The sequence below is a fragment of the Pelophylax lessonae genome (assembly GCF_965119305.1).
Source record: "Pelophylax lessonae genome assembly, chromosome: 6".
Taxonomy (NCBI): Eukaryota; Metazoa; Chordata; class Amphibia; order Anura; family Ranidae; genus Pelophylax; species Pelophylax lessonae.
The window spans coordinates 269,731,393-269,751,708 of record NC_138773.1 but is presented as its reverse complement, the minus strand read 5'-3'; the positions used below and the strand labels follow the sequence as shown (position 1 = coordinate 269,751,708).

Below are 20,316 nucleotides of genomic sequence, written 5' to 3'. Positions count from 1 at the left end.
AGATTCAGCTGACGCGTCTGCAACATAAGCCACGCCCAGTAGAAGCGTAGGAAAGGAAGACAGAAGACAGAATTGTCTCCTTCGAGGTGCCAGCCTCAATGTGGGCTTTAATCTGGGTTAGCCAGTACTGCAGATTACTGGCAACCACCGTCATAGCCATGGCGAGTTTAAGACTCCCCAACGAGGAATCCCAGGTCTTTTTAAGGAGAGAATCCATCGTTTTATTTATGGAATCAAAAAGAAAGCCCATATCCTCGAAGGCTAGGTCGGTCTGCCTTGATACTTGAGAGAAGGCCGCATGCAATTTCGGTGACTTGTTCCACAATGATGTGTCTACCTCAGAAAAGAAAGGCTCTCGGGATCCTGCCATTCCTTTTTGACTGCTTCCACCAGGACTTCATGTACCGGAAAGACCCTCTTTTTTTGTTTCGCCTAGGCCCTGGTACAACTGGTCATGAAGAAATAAAGTCTTCTTCTCCTCCTGGATTCCCAAAGTGGTATGGATAGCTCCCAAAAGATCATACACCTCTTCCAGGGTTAATTTTTACCTAGAAGCTCTAGTGGATTCACCACCCACTTCTTCTCCCTCTGACTCTCCCTGGAGGTGCACTATCAGACTCTTCATCCTCTTTTTTAGCGCCCCCCCGGTGTTCCTCCACAAGTGGAGGGTACCGCTGTTGGGAGTGGAGCAATCTCCGGCTGTGCTGACTTAGGGGTGGTCTGGAGCTGAGGAAACTGTCAATTAGAAAATAAATCTTTAAAGGATTGAAAAGTGCTTGAAAGCTTCTTGACAAATGCAGTTAGATCAGTACACTGCTCCGCCTAATGTTCCCTGACTATTATTTATCTAATATAGTGCCAGTAGTTTACGCAGCGCTTTACAATATAAAAGTAGGCCCTCAACACACTCTTTACAAAAGCGACCTGGTCCAGGATTCCCCCATAATAGCCCTGGGTGATGGGCACCTTCTCTTGAAGCTATGTGGAGATTTAGATTTGTCTGAGGCCTTACCCTGTAACAAAAGAAATGGACAAAGACTAAGCACCCATATACGCAAGAACAGCATTCCCCGTAAGGAGTGTACCTAGGAGAAACCACCACCAGGGTACCAGGGTCCCGGAACCACCACAGATCATCCCCCCCCCCCCTCCCTCCCTCCTGACCACCAAGGGGAGAAAGTACACCATGGAGCTAGTGGTGGAAGGGAACTCCTTACCTTAGAATGGCTGGTGATGGCTTCACTTAGAGCAGTTCCTGTGGCCTGTGCCTCTGATATTTCCAGGAGTGGTCACAAGCTTGTGTGCCTCCAGCTGTCCCTAGAGTTCGGCTCGCACCAGCCTATTGTCGGGCTCGCTCTCTGAATCCCCCGTGGCCTCCACCGGAAGCGACATTACCTGCCAGCCGGTCCAGCTCCACTGCTGGCCGCAAGATGCAGGAGGACTGGCTGCACCTTCCCAGCGATCCCCCAAGCGCGAAGAGCGGACCCCCACAGCCTCCGACCCCCCCTGAGGAGAAGCTGGGGTGAGGCCAGGCAGCCCAAAAGGTAATCTGGGCTCCCTACCCAGACCCTTAGAGCTGCCACTGGAGAGACCCTAGCCTCCCACTGACAGGAAACACAGCCTCAGGCTTGCTGGCTGTTCAGCCCAGGTTCCTGGAGATGTCCCCCCATCGGAGGAAACACCAGAACTGAAGGGCACCAGCTGACAGGGGGTTTAAATCTACATGGTTGAGGGGGTGTTTCCTGAGAAGGAAGGAGCCAAGGTCTCTCAGAAGTGGCTGTCCTGAAAGACGAGTTTGCAGGGATAAGGCCTCCTCCCACGCCCATAATAAAGGAAAAATAATGCTAACCCAACAAAACAGTCCCATAAAAGCCACAGGGTGCAACACAATCCAGCAGTCTGATGATATCTATATGCATGCTGGCTATCCTCATACCTAGCTATGCACTGTAAAACCAATACAAACTTAGGGAGTCATTTGGCCCATCCAGCCTGAATGATGTGCCGTTCTGACCAGCAAAGTTACAGCATTTCTGATTATTCCTGCAGCTTGCAAACCTATGGACACTATGCAAAGCCAATTCTTTCAATTCAGGTTAAATAATAAAGAAAATCCTGTTTTAGTTCGATTTAAAATGGTTTCTGTTAAATTTAAAATGTGACCAGTTCCATACCCCATCATTTGGTTTCCATCTATGCCAAATGATGGCATGGATATCCTATGGTTAAAACCCCCTAATGTAGGTACAACAACGTAAAATTAAAGCTTTTTTTTTTTTTTTTTTTGAAAAATAAAAAGGAGCACCCTACACCTACCTCCAAGGGCAATACAGTTTTACTGTTCACACAGCCCACTGTAACGGCCTGGGGATTGAAAACCATTCTGTTCTTCCACCTTTTTCCCTATGGATTCCAGGATGGATCACAGCAATTCTGATTGGTCAGTGCAGTCTTGCGATGGCGCTGATCAAGGAGTACCGCTCTGATCTGTCCTGCTTTATGCACAGTCCTACAGTCTTTGAAAATGTCATATCTCTTCTTAAACAACCAGTGAAGATCTTGCAAAAACCCACCCCCTTCTACTTCCAAAGACTACTTACTGGTCTCCAAAGGGGCAATAAGCGACCTAATTAACCAACACAGAAGCTCAGGAGACAGGAGGGGGCAGAGTCAACCTCAAGGTATAAATGTAGTACAAAGATGGCTAAAATGATAAAAAAATATGCCCATCAATGGGCATGTTGCCTGAGTGCTGGGGCCTACGGTGATACACATGGTACTTTGGCCCTTTTCACACCAAGAAAAATGTGTGAGGTCCCTTTCAAAAACATTAAACATAAAACAATATATACCGGTGTATGTATGTATGTATGTATGTATGTATGTATGTATGTATGTATGTATGTATGTATGTATGTATGTATGTATATATATATATATATATATATATATATATATATATATATATACACACACACACACACACATACATACATACATATATATACATATACACATACATACATACACACACATACATACATATACACACACACACACACACACAAGCTAGAGAAAGAAAATGTAAAACAGACAGTAAATCATTAAAACAGTATATAGAAGAAAATGAGAGTATACCATGATATGGAGCCTCACAAATGTTCTCAGATGTGCCATTCACCCTCCATTCATCTTCGGACTGTTGGAGTGCAGCCACTGTTCCATTTTTTACACCAAGTCCATATCTTGAAGCCCCATACACGTGTCCGCCGCTACATCGCCACCACAGCATCAGTTTAGAGTCACATGGGACAAGCTTCAAAGGTTCCTGGGATTTGGAAAGGTCTAGTCCAAGGCACTTTTGAGATTCCAGGCTGTAGAGTCGATGACTGGAGCCCCACTGCCACAGTGCTTTGTTACTAGTTTCTGAACAGCTGTCCAGCAAAAGCCGGTCATTGTCTACTTTAAGGCACTTGCTTGATTGCTGGTGTAGTATAAGAAATGAGTGATCTGAGGGAAAGAAAAGAATATATAAAAATATACATTTGTATTAAACCTCCTGAATACGTTCAGAATATCATTTTTTAATTGGTCCTATTGGACATCTAATTTCACTGCAGAAATCTAGACATAGCGGTTTTAGTTTACAGATACAACAAACCTGGCCAAAAAAGACAACTACCGGTAGTTGTCGGATATTATGAAGCATCTAAATGTTGAGACACTCCTTAAGAAGCACAATACCACATTGCACCAGGTTCAATATCAGCTTTCTGAAGTCAGAAAAATAAGAAAAAGCTACTGATTAGTTGTAGGTTACCATTAATATTGACTCGCAAATTTAATACCATCTCTCAGACAGGTTTCTGCCTAGATCAATTATATTGCATCTACAGTGGCAAGAAAAGTATGTGAACCCCGTGGAATTAAAGTGGGTGTAAAAGCTCAAGGTTCTTTACCTTCAGGCTCGGTTCACATATATGCGATGCGGGAAGGCTGCGAATTCGCAGCCTGTTCCCGCATCGCACACGCACCCCCGGCAGTTCACACTGCCATATGCGATACGCTGGGGGTGTCAATGTAATCTTAACGACACCCCCAGTTTGATCGCATATCGCAGTGCGATCGTGCAGTTCGCACAGGATCGGATCGCACAAGTGTGAACCGCTGTGCGATCCGATCCTGATGCGGCTGCAAAAATGCCTCCTGTGCGTGTTTGCTGCGGGAGCGATGCGAATTTAGCCATACAGTTTGTATGGCTAAACTCGCACCGCACAGCTGATCGCATGTAATGTCGGAGCAGTGCGCTCCGACATTACATGCGAACCCCGCACATGCACAAGTGTGAACCGGGGCTTATGCAGTTAAAAAATCTTCTGTGTGCAGCAGCCCCCCGAACGCTTACCTGAGCCTGATCTCTTTCCAGCAGATCATCTGGGTCTCTTCATCCTAATTAGCTGAGACAGCAGCAGGAGCCAATGGCTCCCACTACTGTCAGGCACAGCCAGTGAGCCGATAAGCAAAGAGCGAGGGCAAGCAACGCTTCCTGCGTGAACAGACACACAGAGCAGCGGCTTGGGAGCGAGACTGCTCGGGTACCCCTAAAGCAACGCTGCTTACTGTGGGGGCACACGGCAGGGGGGAGGGGCCAGGAGCGCCGACAGGGGACCCGAAAAGGAGGATCTGGGCTGCTCTGTGCAAAACCAACTGCACAGAGCAGGTAAGTATAACAGGTTTGTTTTTTTTTTTTTTGTTTTTTAAATTTGCCTTTAATATCACCTTAACTGGTTTTCTGCAGTAATTTGCTATAAAATGTGATCTGATCCTCATCAAAGTCACAACAATAGACAAACACAATGGGGTTGATTTACTAAAACGGTTGCACACTGAATCTGCTGCATCTGTGCATAGCAACCAATCAGATTCAACGTTCAGCTTGTTCAATTCAATTAAGACAATAAGAGCCGGTTCACACTACCACGACCAGAAGGTCGCCCCGTGACTTGTGAAGAGACTTGGAAGAGACTTGGAAGAGACTTGGAAGAGAGTTGTGCACTACTTTGAAGAGACCGGCGACTTTGTCTGTGGGGAATGCCTGGCTAATCTCTTTCTTCTTCCTGGAAAGTCTGATAACAAGTCGCTTCAATTAAGTTAAGGAGGCAACTCCCATTGAAGTATATGGGACAGTCGGATCACAGGTCGCCTCAAGTAGTACAGGACCCTTTTCTGAAGTAGGAGCGACTTCAGTAGTGCCAATTAAGACAGCACTGATTAACATTGCTTTTGTTATGTCAAGTGACCTGGGGCTACACAAGTCGCCTCACAAGTGCTAGCGTGAATGGGCTCTTAAACTTCTCATGTTTGTAATAAACTAGTGCTGGAGGAAAAAGTAAGTGAATCCTTGGAGTTAAAGTGGTTCTAAAAGCCTCAAGATTTTTTTTTTTTACCTTAATGCTTTTTATGCATTAAGTTAAAAAAACCTTCTGTTCTCCTGATGCTATGGGCTCTTAATTCATTGTGGTCTTCTATAATCTTGAGAACGTAACAGTCCTTCTGAACAGAACCCGTGTCTTCTTCATGCATTCATATATCCAAAAAAGGACTTAAATTCACCCTAATGCAATTGAAGCCCCATGTACAGGCGGTCCCCGGGTTACAAACATCTGACTTACAAACGGAGGGAGACAACAGGAAGGGAGGAGAAATCTACCTATAGGAAGGGAAATTCCCTCCTGTAAGAGCTATTATGGGAAAAGTGTCCCCACTGAAGCTTTATCACTAATCCTTGTTTCCACAACAACCCAAAATTTCCCAAATCCAATTGTTATAGGGACAGAAAGTGAGGCAACATCTTCTGAACAGGGGCACAGACAACAACACAAATGGTACAGGGGTGTTACCCCTTCCCTATGCTATCCAAAAAAACTTAAAAAAAATGATTCTTTTGGCTGGAGCTACACTTAAAAAATTTACCTGTTCCGACTTACAAACAAATTCGACTTAAAGCGGAGGTCCGGCCACAAAAAAAAAAAAAAAATTTCAATGAAAATACCCCCGGGACAGTCAGGGCTAGTACATTCCACAATGGATAGCCTCTGATCTGTCCCGGTTCGCACTTACCTGCAAGAAGAAATCCTTACCTTGAAAATTTCTTCTCCAACGCTGCCATCTCGGATGTGGGCAGCTGAAGCCAGTGCGTCCTCTTCTGCGTCCTCTTCTCCCAGAATGCGCCTGCACCAGCCCCGCTCGTCACTTCCGGTGCGCGCGCGTCATCCCTCCACAGCTTCCGGGCATGCCCAGAAGCTGTTTAGCAGGCAATGAGGCGCCGGTGCAGGCGCATTGATTCCTAGGAGCGATGACGTTCAGCTTCCAGGAATCAATGCAAAGAGGAAGTGACGGCGCGGGTCGCGGCCGCAGAGGGAGGAAGTGGAAGAAAGGTTAGTACATTTTTCTGCAAGAACAAGGTAAGTAAAAAAAAAATAAAAAAAAAACGCAATTATCCATTTCTTTTTCAGGTGACTAGAAGCAAGCGGATGGACCAAAATCAACTTTGTGTCCGGAACTCTGCTTTAAGAACAAACCTACAGACCCCATCTTGTTTGTACCCGGGGGACCGCCTGTATACTGCTGTCATCGTTTGTGCCTACTCTGTTTTTCTACATTTAATAAAGGTTTCTTTTCTTGAAAGGGGGGGGGGGGGGCGCATAGCATTTTATCTGATATTACTACATCCAGAAAGCTCAACAAGTTCTTTTAATTTGTTAGAAGTTTCATTTTAGCTTGCGGTGATACTTTTTCTTATCTTTAAGCATATTCAAGTGTCTGCTTTTGTTATCTTTAAGCATATTTAAGTGTCTGCTTTTGTACACTTTATGTGCTGTGTGTTCTGTTGACAGAACAATACCGTCTCTGTTGCATTTCTGCAGTGTCTATGTGTACCATCCTATTTATTGTGCCTTCTATCTGCACAGGCAGTTAAAAGAAATCCTGCACTCAGCAATCTCCTTGCCACAAGGATCTACTTTGGATTGTATAGGATTATTCCTATTTCCATGAATTGGTTGCAACACTGCTAGATATCAAGAAAAAGGATAGAGGTGCCCCCTTATTGATTAGCTTCAGAGCCAGAAAAACCTGATAATCCACATGACCTCAGCTATAGATGTTTACTCTGTGTGCACTTGTCACTGGAATTCAAGCCAGAAATCTGACCCTTTAAAGGGAGGACCTGGGTGGTACCATCATCAAGATGTGAAGATAATGCAATGAGAGAGTAAAGTAACATTCCCCAAAGTTACCTTAGATCATCAGGGTGTACTGTACAACTCATAGATTTAAAAAAAAAAAAAAAAAAGAAGTTGGTAAGCTTCTGCTATGTACTATGGAAATACATGCTTAGCTCTACCTTACATTATCTGAGAACAGTAAGGCTCCATTCAGCCTGACAAGTCGCGGTCCATGCAGTGCTACAAGACCCATTCTAATAGGAGCGACACAAGTCGCTCCGGCTTAGAAAAAGGGTCCTGTACTACTTCGGGGCGACCTGGAGGCGACTTGCATAGACATTCATTATATGAAGTCCGTGCAATTCATGCCGAAGTCGAGGTGCACGGGACTTCACATACTAGCACATTATGAAATACTTACCTTAGAAAAAGAACCCCCCACACGGTCGCCCGGACACCGCTGACGGAGCTGACATGTTCCCTCGCCGTCTTACGGGTTCGGTGGCTCCAGTGCTGTGAGTGGACTGAGCCGTGATGACGTTACTCCCCCGCATGTGCGCGGGAGTTCACTTTTCGGCAAGCAGCAAGGAGCCAGCAAGGAGCTCTGACTGTCCGGCAGGATACGCCGGACCTTCAGAGCGCATGTGCCGCTGGTGTCAGCGGCTGCATGCAGGGTGAATATCTCCTAAACTGTGCAGGTTTAGGAGATATTCATTTTACCTATAGGTAATCCTTATTGTAGGCTTACCTGTAGGTAAAAATTAAAAAGCGGAGTATACTACCGCTTTAAAAGTTTTACTAAACCCAGGAGCCTGCATTCACTATATCTGGTTTCCCACAGTACACAGAAATGAAATTATTATTTTAGTAAATATAAACTGCTAAATATTTTTTTCTTATCAACAGTATATAGCAGACTTGCGACTTCTCTCAGTGTCCAGCCGAGTACTGGTTAAAGCTTCAAGGAGTTTTTATTCTCCTCTGACTGTCCTATGAGGATGCAGGACCCCCGACCCTCTTTCTTGACCATGCTAATTAATTGGCCCTCTGCCAATCACACGCACCCTCCCAAAAACAATACAAACTCCTCTCCAGCAATACACACCAAACTGAGCATATGCAGAGTGCCCCAAAGGCTCGGTACTAACAGCAGATGGATTGGGGACTGAAGAAGGGAAGACAGGATCAAACAGCCTTTTTTCACAATGTGGAGGATTAACCCATTAAGTTCCACAGTGAGTATTACAAGCATGCTTTACTGCATATACAGACCGATTTTACTGTTGTAGGTTTAGTAACTCTTTAACCACTTTAGGACCAGAGGATTTTCCTGCTTTACGTCCAGGCCACTTTTTGTGATCACCGCCTCTCCTCCCCTGGCCCGACTCAGGCTGTGTCTGAATACAGCGGGAGCGAGCCCCCGGCGGCGCACGCGCGCCACACACAAGGGGAGGAGTCCAGCGACGGACAATAACGAGCCACTTTGCCACAGTACGCTCCATGTAAGCGGTTGGCAAGTGGTTAAGCTTCAAAAAGGAGAATTTATGGGGTAAAAGCAAATTGTGAAACGACAGGTCAGTGTTTCTCAACTCCGGTCCTCAGGGTACAACTAGCTGGCCAGATTTTAGGTATTACCTTGGGGAGATGCAGACTAGAATACTGCAATCACTGAGCAGCAAATTATATCACCTGTGATTTATTTCAGTTATCTTGCAAACCTGGCATGTTAGTGTGCCCTGAGGACCGGAGTTGAGAAATGCTGCGATAGATAATGGGCCAATCTAGGTGCCTGCCTTGCACGGGTTTTAAAAAAGGTTCCTGCGCTATTTTTGACTAATTCATGTGCGAACTGCATGTACATCTGTGCATGAAATCGATTGATTTCAAAGCCTCATTCGATGTGAATGGAATTGCGAAAACTACTAGTCCCATCAATCCCTAAAAAAATGGAGATGAACAAAGGCAGAAATGTTTAGCCTGTGTAGGAAATGGAGGGACAGAAAGTCTGTTTTTTTCACATTCTCAGTTACACCAACACATTGGGCTGTTTACATGGCTCATGGTAGGGTTTAATATCACTTTATGGAGGATGGAGTGGACAATAACAGTTTATGACAATGACATTGGGAGCTTGATATATACATGTGGGCAAGCCTCGCAAGAGAAAGGTTCTAGACTAGAGGTTTTAAAAGGTGTCCAGTGTGTGAAAGGCAATTGTAAAACAAAAAGGATACATTGGAGCAAAAAAAATCTGACTTGTGAAACAATAAATAGATACATTTGTAACTAAGGATTTTGGATTATGTGGCATTTATTAACTCCTTTCAGAGCCATGGTTCACACTGTGAACAGTATGTGAATCAAACAGGAACTGCACCATATTCCTGTGCAATTCACATGTGGTTCGGTGCGTTGCGATTTGAGCTCATTCATTTTGAATGGCTCAAATCGCAACGCATCCCACCAAAGATGTGCATGCACCTTTTTTGGAGCCACACTGCGACTGATCGCATGGTCATTTTGTACCATTTGATCCGGTTCAGACAAATGCACAGCGACATGCGTTTGGGGTGTCAATAACTTTGTATTGACACCCGCAGTGCTTTGCAAAGGCAGTGCAATTGAAATATGCACGATCAATCTTCAAGAGGCGGGTAAACAAAAGAAAACTCCACAAATTCTGACAATCTCTAAATATGGATTATGCAAGAATGGGCTGCCATCAGTCACTATGTGGCCCAAAAGTTGACAGCATGCCAGGGGGAATTGCAGGTCTTGAAAAAGAAGGGTCAACATTGCAAATATTGACTCTTTGCATAATCTTAATGTAGTTGTCAAAAGCTTTTGAAAAACGTATGAAATGCTTGTAATTATACTTTGGTATACCATAGTAACATCTGACAAAAACACTGAAGCAGCGGACTTTGTGAATATTAATATTTGTGTCATTCTCAAAACTTTTGGCAATGGCTGTACATAATATAAGGATGCCATGCCCCAAATGTTATACATTTATTTGCAATAATACAAGTTGAAAATAGAGGAAAAAAAAATCTGACAAAAAGAAAATGAGTGTGGCCACCACAGCTAAGAATGGGTTACCTGCAATAATTTACATTTCTGTGTATACATAAGCTTTAAAGAGGAAGTAAACCGGTTTAAAAAATGTGAAAAAAAAAAAAACCCTGTAGAGACAAAGGCATAATGAGCTAGTATGCATCGCATACTAGCTCATTATGAAATACTTACCTTAGAACGAGCGCCCGCTTACCTGTATGACGGGTGACATTTCAGTCGCCCGTCTTCCGGGATTGCGGCAACCGGCCATCTGCATGTGCGCGGGAGCAGACGGTCACGGCACGGGGCTCTGAAGGAACGGCACCAGTGGCCGTTCCTTCAGAGCGCATGTGCCAGTGATGTCACTGGCTGCATTTAAGGTAAATATCTCCTAAACGGTACATGCTTAGGAGATATTTACAGCAGGGCTTGACAAATTTTCCTGAAATCTAGGAGCCAGCTAAAAAAGTTAGGAGCCAGTTTTTTTTTTTTTTTTAAACTAACAACCAAGCTTTATTTAATAAAACGGATACTAAATTTACACATAAATACGACTAGAACCCCACTCTCCTCTAGCGCAATTGGATGAAAACAGACTGTCTGTCTCTTTCCATCCGATGCCATCTGATCCGATCCACGGGATGGATAGAAAATAGAACCACCATCAGTCTGCTTTTGGCGGACAGGATCAGATGGCGGCAGATTACTGCTCCATAGAGGAGAATGAAGGGTCCGATCAGGTCTGCCTGAAAAACTGACAGGCGGACCTGATCAGACAGCCCGTGTGAAAGGGGCCTTCGGCTGTGGCATGGCGATGAGAGGAAAAAAAAAAAAAAAAAAAAAAAAGATTAATATATATATATATATATATATATATATATATATATATATATATATATATATATATATATATATATATATATATATATATATACACATTTTTTTTTTATAATAATAATTGGAAAAAATATATATATTTTTTTAATAATTAAAAAAAAAAAAAAGAAAAAAATATTATTTAGTTTTTACATTAAAAAAATAAATTTAAATTAATAATAAATAACCACACTCCCTGTCAAAGGTAACTAACTGGACAGGGAGATGGTAATGCATTGTGAACAAACAGTGGAAACAGTAATTACAACAGTCATTACTCCCGGCCACCACAAGAGGGCGCCAGTTCCCCATTGGAAGCCTCATCTCAAGTAGGCCGAAAAGCCGGGGCCTCAATTTTCGGACGGCCCGGAAGTCCGTGCACTCCGTGCGCGGAAGTCCATACAAAAATGACAGGACACCCTCTGCAGGGCACCCCCAGGCGCCAGGTCGCTAATTCTAGTCGCAAATGCGACCTGGCGCCCGGGTTTTGTCGAGGCCTGATTTACAGTACCTATAGGTAAGCCTTATCATAGGATCACCTATAGGTACAAGTTGCAGAGGAGGGTTTACTTCCTCTTTAATACTAATGGATAAGCATTTTTTTACCTGCATTTATTCACAGCTTTAAAGTGGTTGTGAAGGCCTTCTATGCATTAGGATCAAAAACCTTCTGTGCACAGCAGCCCCCATAATACTTACCTGAGGTCCATCTCTATCCAGCGATGCTGCACGAGACTCAGCTGCCCAGGGCTCTCCGTCCTTATTGGCCGAGACTGCAGCGAAGCACCATTGCCTCCTGCTGCTGTCAAAGTCAGTGAGCCAATGAGGAGAGAAGGGGCAGAGCCGGGCTGCGTCTATTTGTCTGAGTAGACACACAGACAAGCCAACCAGCTCGGGTGCCCCCATAGCAAGCTGATTGCTGTGGGGGCACTAAACAGGAGGGAGGGAGGGGCCAGGAGCACCAAAGTGGGACCAGAGAAGAGGAGGATCTGGGCAGCCCTGTGCAAAACCATTGTACAGTGAAAGCAGGTAGAACATTTATTTTTTTTTTTTGGTTAAAAATAACAAACAGACATTTAAATCACTTTTAGTCACGGTTCACACTAGGGCGACCTGGTCGCCTCACAGGTCGCCGCAGGTCGCCTCCCATAGGGAAGCTGCGGACCCGTTCTAATAGGAGCGACACAAGTCGCTCCGACTTAGAAAAAGGGTCCGGAGCGGTGCGAAGTAGCGTCGCCCCTATGTGAACGGGGCCTAAGCCCCGGTTCACAATTGTGCGTGTGCGGGGTTCGCATGTAATGTCGGAGCGCACTGCTCCGACATTACATGCGATCAGCTGTGCAGTGCGAGTTTAGCCATACAAACTGTATGGCTAAATTCGCATCCCTCCCGCAGCAAACACGCAGAGGAGGCATTTTTGCAGCCGCATCTGGATCGGATCGCACAGCGGTTCACACTTGTGCGATCCGATCCTGTGCGAACTGCACGATCGCACTGCGATATGCGATCAAACTGGGGGTGTCGTTAAGATTACATTGACACCCCCAGCGTATCGCATATGGCAGTGTGAACTGCCGGGGGTGCGTGTGCAATGCGGGAACAGGCTGCGAGTTCGCAGCCTTCCCGCATCGCATCAGTGTGAACCGGACCTTAAAGTAAAAAGAAAAAAAGAAAGAAAATCCTCAGCACAGTTCCTATCCTCCTCCCCCTTCTTGTTTACAGAGGGGAGATAAAGGCAGGGTAGTGGGCTAGGGATCTGTCTATTGATTAGGAGCACGTAGCCCATTTTCTACAACACTAGAATAAAAGAATATGCAGTGCGTTCTCCATTCTGACTTACAATGCAGAAGAACAAGCTAAGCCAAGAGGTGCATTTTGTAAGAAAATTGGCAGCAAGAACATATTACTTCCCAGTTGCAAAATGTGCTGGTTACTTTCCCTGTAAATAATGGATGTCATATTAGGATTTATTTACTGTAACCAGTGAAGTGTCAGAGCAGATGCTGGAGCCAGAAACAAAACCTTTTGGATAAAACAAATATTGGATACAAGTTTTTTTTTTTTCTGGATTTTAAACTTTACCCATAACAAGCACGTTCTTCCGCAAGCAACCAACATTCCACATTAATAATTATGCTACCAAAATTAGTGTGTGTGCTGTAAATTGCCTCCAGCCATAGGTGTGCGCAGCCTATTGCATTAGGGTGTGCACCCCAACGTTTACATACATAAAACACACAGACTAAGGCTCCATGTACACGGGACGTTGTTAAAAGTCCCTTTAAATGCTGGAATTTTTAGGACGTTTGAAACGTCCGTTCGGTCGCGTTTGCACCCGTGTTTAGCGGCGTTTGCGTTTAGAACCGTTCCTAGGAGGTCAAAAAAATTATTCCCCTTTAAAATGGAAAAACGCGAACGCTAAACGCGGGTCATCGCGTTCGGACGCGTTTGTGCGTTTGAAACGCCGAGAAACACACGTTCCAACGCAAATAATTGCGTTCTAAAAACAGTCCCTGAACGCAACTGCCTGCAAATGACTGTAAACGACCCTGTGTACATGGACAGATAAGATAAAATGTAGATGGGTTCAGGGGCTTCTGAAAAAAACGCCCAACTGCTCCTAAACGGCCATTTCCAGCGTCCCGGGTACATGGAGCCTAAGGGCCCTTTCACACGGGCGATCCAATCAGATCCGCCTGTCAGTTTTTTTAGGCGGATCTGATCAGATCCTCCATGCAGCTCTATGGGGCAGCGGATGTCAGCGGAGACACCTCCGCTGACACCCGTATCCGATCCTGTCCGTGAAATCTGGATGGATGGAAACCATATTTTTCCATCCGTTCAGTGATCGGGTGAGAGCGGACAGGCGGTCCGCTCTCATCCGATCCCCCCATAGAGGGCAGCGGGGCTGAGACACCTCCCTCTCCGCACTGCAAGCGGAGACGGAGCGGTCATCCGCCGGCTCAGCGGGGATTGCGGATCGAACCCCGCTGAGCAACACGGATCCGCCTACAAAGGCGGACCGTGTGAAAGAGGCCATACACTATTCTAAATAAATCTAAACAAACATTTTAAAATGTAATAAAACACGGACAATGTCAGTAGAGCAGTAGATGGTATCAGCAGAGCAGTGGACAGTGTCAGTTTTTTTTTTTTTATTATTATTATTTTTTACAATTTAAATTTTTTTTTTTAATATATTTTTTTTTTTTTTAAGGAGCCCTGTTGGGGCCCTCTCTGCAGTCTCAGCTGCAGTGGACAGTGAATGAATGGGGAGTGTTCTGTGCTGAGAAGCTACCTGTTCATTTACAAACACAGTTTACAGTAAACCCCCGCTCCATCGCGGTTCCGTTTTTACGGTACCAGTATATTGCGTTTTTTTCTGTAATGTTATTTTACTATATAAATCATTGAAAATTTAATATTTTTGTATTTTCTATAGCTCTTGTTCTTTCTCTCAGCATCTTTTATGTGTTTAAAAGAGTTTCTATTGTTTTAAAAGTGTGTTTAAAGACCTTAAAATACTTTTAAAAGTACTGTGACAGTAAAAAAAAAAAACATGCCTACAATGCATTTTAATAGGGTTTTTCTATTTCGCGGATTTTCACTTTTCGCAGGGTGGGTCCAGAATGTAACCCCCGCAATGGAGGGGGGGTTTACTGTACTATGCTTCCGGTATAAAGGAGCGATCGGTACCGATCACTTACTGAATTCAAGGGAGTGGTAAATTACATAATTACCAGCCCATTCCCCTAGTCTCCATCCTGACACAAACCCTGCAACAGCCCTCCGGGAGAGATTGAAAGCAGGCTAAGCTGCGGGGGGGGGGGGGGGGGGTGGGACACGGGGCCTGTGGCAACAGGGGGAATTGGCACTGTATAAGGTGGTCAGGCACACCCAGCACATGCCTATGCCTCCAGCATTGTTCCTGTCTCTCTCTTCTTGCTGAAGGCTGCCATTTTGCTGAAGCCCAGAGCCTCTTAGCAGCAGTAAATCTTTAGGCTGTCAGCAGATTGGCCTCTAGTGGCACTGATTGTCAGTACAATGCCAAAAATAGAGAACTGAGCATGTGCAGAGCAGGGAAAGACATTGTTTTATTGGATTTTAAACAGTACAAGCGGTCCCCGGGTTACAAAGGTCCGACTCACAAACGACTCCTACTTACAAACTGAGGGAGACAATAGGAAGTGAGAAAAAATAAATAATCTACCCCTAGGAAGTGAAATTCACTCCTGTAAGAGTTCTCATGGGAAAAAGGTGTCTCCACTAAAGCTTGATCACTAATCCTCGTTTCCACTAAAGCTTTTTCACTAATCCTCGTTTCCACAACAACCCAAAATGTTCAAAATCCAGTTGTCATAGGGACAGAAAGTGAGGTGAAATCTTCTGAACAGGGGTACAGCAAAAAAAAAAAAAAAAAAACACGTGGGTATTAACCCTTCCCTATGCTATCAAAAAAAAACTTAAAAAAAGTTAATTCTTTTGCCTGGAGCTACACTTGAAAGAAAAAAAAAAAAAGATTTTTGTCGTAAAATCCTTTTCTCTGAAGTTCATTGACAGACGCAGCGCCATATAATTCTTGACCATTGGGTTATGCTGCCTCCTACAGGAGTAGAACACTAGGCAGTAAAAAGCTTTACCGTGCCTATGGAGCCGTCCCTGCAGGAATACACCTACACACTCTGCTATAGCCCTCAGTTTCATTGCTAGCAGTGTTTAGAGGAAAAAACCCAACTGACTAAAGAAAGAGGGGCGGGTGCTGCGTCTGTCAATGAACTTCAGAGAAAAGGATTTTACGGTAAGACAAAAATCCAGTTTTCTCTATCGTTCATTGACAGACGCAGATCCATATAATTCTTGACCATTGGGACATCCCAAAGCACTATTTGCATGCGGGGTGGAAAACAACACAGAAAAAGAACATAATTCCCAACAAGGCTAAAACTTTAGCCAACCAGAGAATATAGAGCTCAACCAAGAACAACAGGAGCTCATCTGGACAAACACCCTCAAAAGAGAGAGTCTTTTAAAACAGCAGCCTGCAAAACCTTGTGGCCAAAAGAAGCATCCGAGGATGCCAACACATCTACTTTTTAAATTTTGTGAACGTGTGCACAGACGACCAGGTTGCCGCCTTGCAAACTTGTATCACTGACGCCCGATGGCGAAAAGCCCAAGAAGCACTCCGCGCTCTAGTAGAATGCGCCTTCAAAAAGGGAAAGATGGAACCTGACCCTTCAGTGAATAAGACTGAACCACCGTCTGCCTGATCCAACATGAAATGGTCGCAGCAGAGGCAGCCAACCCCTTTCTAGGTCCTTCTGTAAGGACAAAAAGCAAATCTGATTTCCTGAAAGATTCAGTAGCCACCAGGTAAACCTTAATTGCCTGAAACACATCCAAAGAATGCAAAGCAATTTCCTTAGGATGCTTGGGCCTAGGACATAAAGAAGGCAGCACAATGTCTTCATTTAGATGGAAATCAGAAACCACCTTAGGAAGAAACAACTGACTAGGTTGAAGTACCACTTTATCTCTGTGGACCACCAAATAAGGCGAACAGCAGAAAGCGCAGCCAATTCAGATACTCTGCGAGCAGAAGTAATAGCCACCAAAAAGGCAACCTTCTGAGACAGTGTAAGCAGAGGAATCTCCCTAATGTTCTCAAAAGCAGGTTTTTGAAGAACAGACAAAACTAAATTCAGATCCCACGGAGGCAACGGGGATCCCCTCAGAGGGGCCACATGACGGACCGCTTGGATTAAAGTGCGAATCAACGCATGCAAGGCTAAAGGACATTGGAAAAACACAGCCAAGGCCGACACTTGGCCTTTATTAGTAGCCAAGGCCAACTTCTGTTCGAAAACTTTTTGAAGGAAAGCCGAGATCCTAGCCACCAAAAAAAGGCGAGGATGCACCTTCATGGATTCACACCATGAAGTGTACGATTTCCACGTACAATGATAGATCTTTCTGGAAGTAGACTTCCTGGCCTTCAACAGTGCAGGAGTCACTGAATCAGAAAGACCCCTATCCTTCAACATCTGGCTTTCAACAGCCACGCTGTCAAAGCCAGCGACTGTAAAGCAGGATGGAAGATCGGCCCTTGAGACAACAGATCTTCCCTAAGAGGAAGTCTCCAAGGAGCATCGGCAACCAATCTTACCAGATCTGCCTACCAAGACCAGCGAGGCCAGCCTGGAGCCACTAGAATGACTGGAATCCCCTCCGCCTCTATTCTGGGCAGAGGTCTCGGCAGGAGTTTCAGTGGTGGAAATGCATAGAACAGCTGATAATGACCCCAAGGAGCCACCAGTGCATCAACTGCGTCAGCTAGGGGATCCCGTTACCTGGCTACAAACCTTTGAACCTTCTTGTTGAGCCGAGAAGCCAACAGGTCGACATCGGGTGTCCACCACTGAGCACACAGGAGCTGGAACACCTCCAGGTGTAGAGACCATTCCCCCTGATCCAAGACCTGACAGCTCAGGTAGTCCGCCTGCCAGTTTGCCACACCTGGGATGTGTATCGTGGAGAGAGCCAGAACAAAAATTCTCTGCTCATTTTAAGACCTCGGCCACCTCCCAGGCTGCTAGGACACTCTTGGTGCCCCCTTGATGATTGATGTAAGCCACGACCGTGGCATTGTCCAATTAAACTGACTGGACAACCTTATAGATGATTTGTCCAGTGACAAAGGCAAAGCTTTATTGCCCTGAGTTCCAGAACATTGATCGGTAGTCTGGACTCTCCCACTGTCCAAGACCCCTGGGCGCACAGCTTCCCCAGCACTCCACCCCACCCGGACAGGCTGGCTCCCGTGGGAACCACGGTCTAATACAATGGAAGGAAAGACTTGCCCTGGCGCAGTGCCAACGAGCAAAGCCACCATAGAAAAGCAGTCTTTGGGATGTGGCTCAACCGAATCATAGAATCCAACGACTTTGGATCTTTGTTCCATTTGACCAGAATTTCCCTCTGTAATGACCTGGTATGGAACTGAACAAATGAGATCGCCTCGAAGGTCGAAACCATCAGGCCTAGGACTCTCATGCAAGTTCGCAGAGAGGACAGATTGCTGGAAACAAACGAATCTCCCCCTGCAACTTCTGCAGCTTGTTCTCAGGGAAAAAAAAAAAAAAACTTTTGCCAAAGCGGAATCCAGAGTCAGACCCAGGTAAACCAGTCTTGAGGATGGTACCAGGGCTGATTTTGCGAAATTGATGGTTCAGCCGAACTCTTGCAGAGTCCTTACAGTGATTGCCAAATCCCCCAACAGAGCCGAATGAGAATCTGCCCCTAACAGGAGATTGTCAAGGTACCCCAGGACCGCAATCCCCCTCTGACGTAGAAGTGCCAATATTGGAGCCAACACCTTTGTGAAGACCCTGGGAGCAGAGGCGAGACCAAAGGGTAATACCATAAATTGAAATTGCTCCTCTCCCACAGCGAAGTGAAGAAAACCCTGGTGTCTAGCATAGATAGGGATGTGTAGATATGCGTCCTTGATATCGATAGAGGCTAAAAGGTCTCCCTGATGTAGAGACGCCACAATCGTGGGTCCATTAACCGATCTGGAGATAGGCGGAGGTTGGACGGGAAGAACCTGTCTGTTGGTCGGGACCTGTCCTGAATCAAGGAAGTCCATGGTTACGGAAAGAAGCGAAGACGTTCTCCCTACCCCAGAAACAGGTGAGGGCATCCATTCATGCAGACGAGGATTTGTCCGCAGATCTGGATTGGCCTGTTCTCGGCTTACCCGACCAGGTCTTCTTGAAACCACAGAAGACTTGTTTAGTCTGGGAAAAGCGCTTAGGCACCAATAACATTTGTTTCATTTGTTTGATGCGCCCCTATTGTTGGTTGACAATGTAGTCAAAAAGTTCCGGAAAGGGAAAAACCTTGCCCGACTTCTGGGATTTGCGGGTGCCAAAAGACACCTGCGTCCCCGACGCTGTAGAATCGTCCGCCATTTTTAAGGTTTCCCGCACTGACACTAAGTGCCTCCACCAGCACGCTTTCCCGTGCGGCCGCTGACGAGGATACATCCTCCTCGCCATCAGAATGCGAAGACACAGATCCACCAGTATGGCATGCGTCCGCATTGGCCATATCTACCTGAGAATACTAAAGAGGCAGGGGAAGGCATAGGGTGCTTTCTACTAGTGACATTTTTTAAAACTAAATCCACTTTTGACACCAAGTTTTCCAAAACTGCTGTAAATGCAGACAGGGGCTGCGACTAGGAGGGTCCCGCAACCGCACTGAGGGGGTCTGTGGGTGAGATTTGGTCCTGGGACTCCATATTTTATTAATACAAAAAACAGTGTCACTTTAAGAAAAAAACTGCAAAAAAAAAACTATCCGCACCGCTGCACTACAAGTCCCAGCCTAGCAGCCTGCAGCAGGGCAAATGAGAAATACCTACAGGGAAGCCTAGTAAAATACCACCAAAATGATATGGAGGGATATAAAAACATTCTGTGCAGAAAGAAAAACAATCTGACACAGGAACAGGAAATTCCTGGATCATATCTAGTCACCCTAGCTTCTCTCTGCTGTCCAGCGATCGTGGACTCCAAGAAAATAGCCACCTATGCATTCCTATGGGGGAACTACCAAAACATGGCCGCCCATGCAAATCAATGGGAAAATGTTTACATTGTTGCAGAGCGAAACTACAGCAAAATGGCGGCCCCAATGGGGCGCCATGTGGTCTCCAGGACCCCCCAGGGGGGTTAGACAGTGGCATCTGGGGGGTCCTCAGGAGGGGCCCCCACCAGGATAACCCCCCCGCCCGCAAAACCGCCGCAGCGGCCGCAATACGTCATCCCCCCTGAGGTAGGAACCGGCTTGTGGGGGGGGGAGCCTAAGGGGGGCCAGGGGAATTGAGAGATACCAGAGGGTCCGACTTTCTCAGAAAGGGGCCCACGTCCACCCAGAGACCACCAGAGAAATGGGGGGACACTTACAATACCAACGGCATCAGGTGCGCACCACCCTGAACAGACTACCTCTCCACCCGGGTGGGGGTGCTGACAGCCAGGGGGTACGCTTGGACTCAGGGCGACCCAGGTTGTATGCATCCCGGACAGGTGTTTCACTTGGAGGTCAGCCCCCGTCCATCGGGGCTCTGTCATGGCGAGGCTTAGTGCTC

General features: G+C 45.8%; 1 protein-coding gene across 1 annotated transcript in view; it reads right to left on the bottom strand.

Moving 5' to 3' along the window:
- LY75 (lymphocyte antigen 75) overlaps positions 1–20,316 on the bottom strand; it is a 237,303-nt gene that overhangs the window by 163,982 nt on the left and 53,005 nt on the right. The window contains exon 2 of the mRNA XM_082260091.1: positions 3,139–3,510. Within this exon, the coding sequence (XP_082116217.1) occupies positions 3,139–3,510 (372 nt within the window). The remainder of the gene's footprint in view (positions 1–3,138; positions 3,511–20,316) is intronic.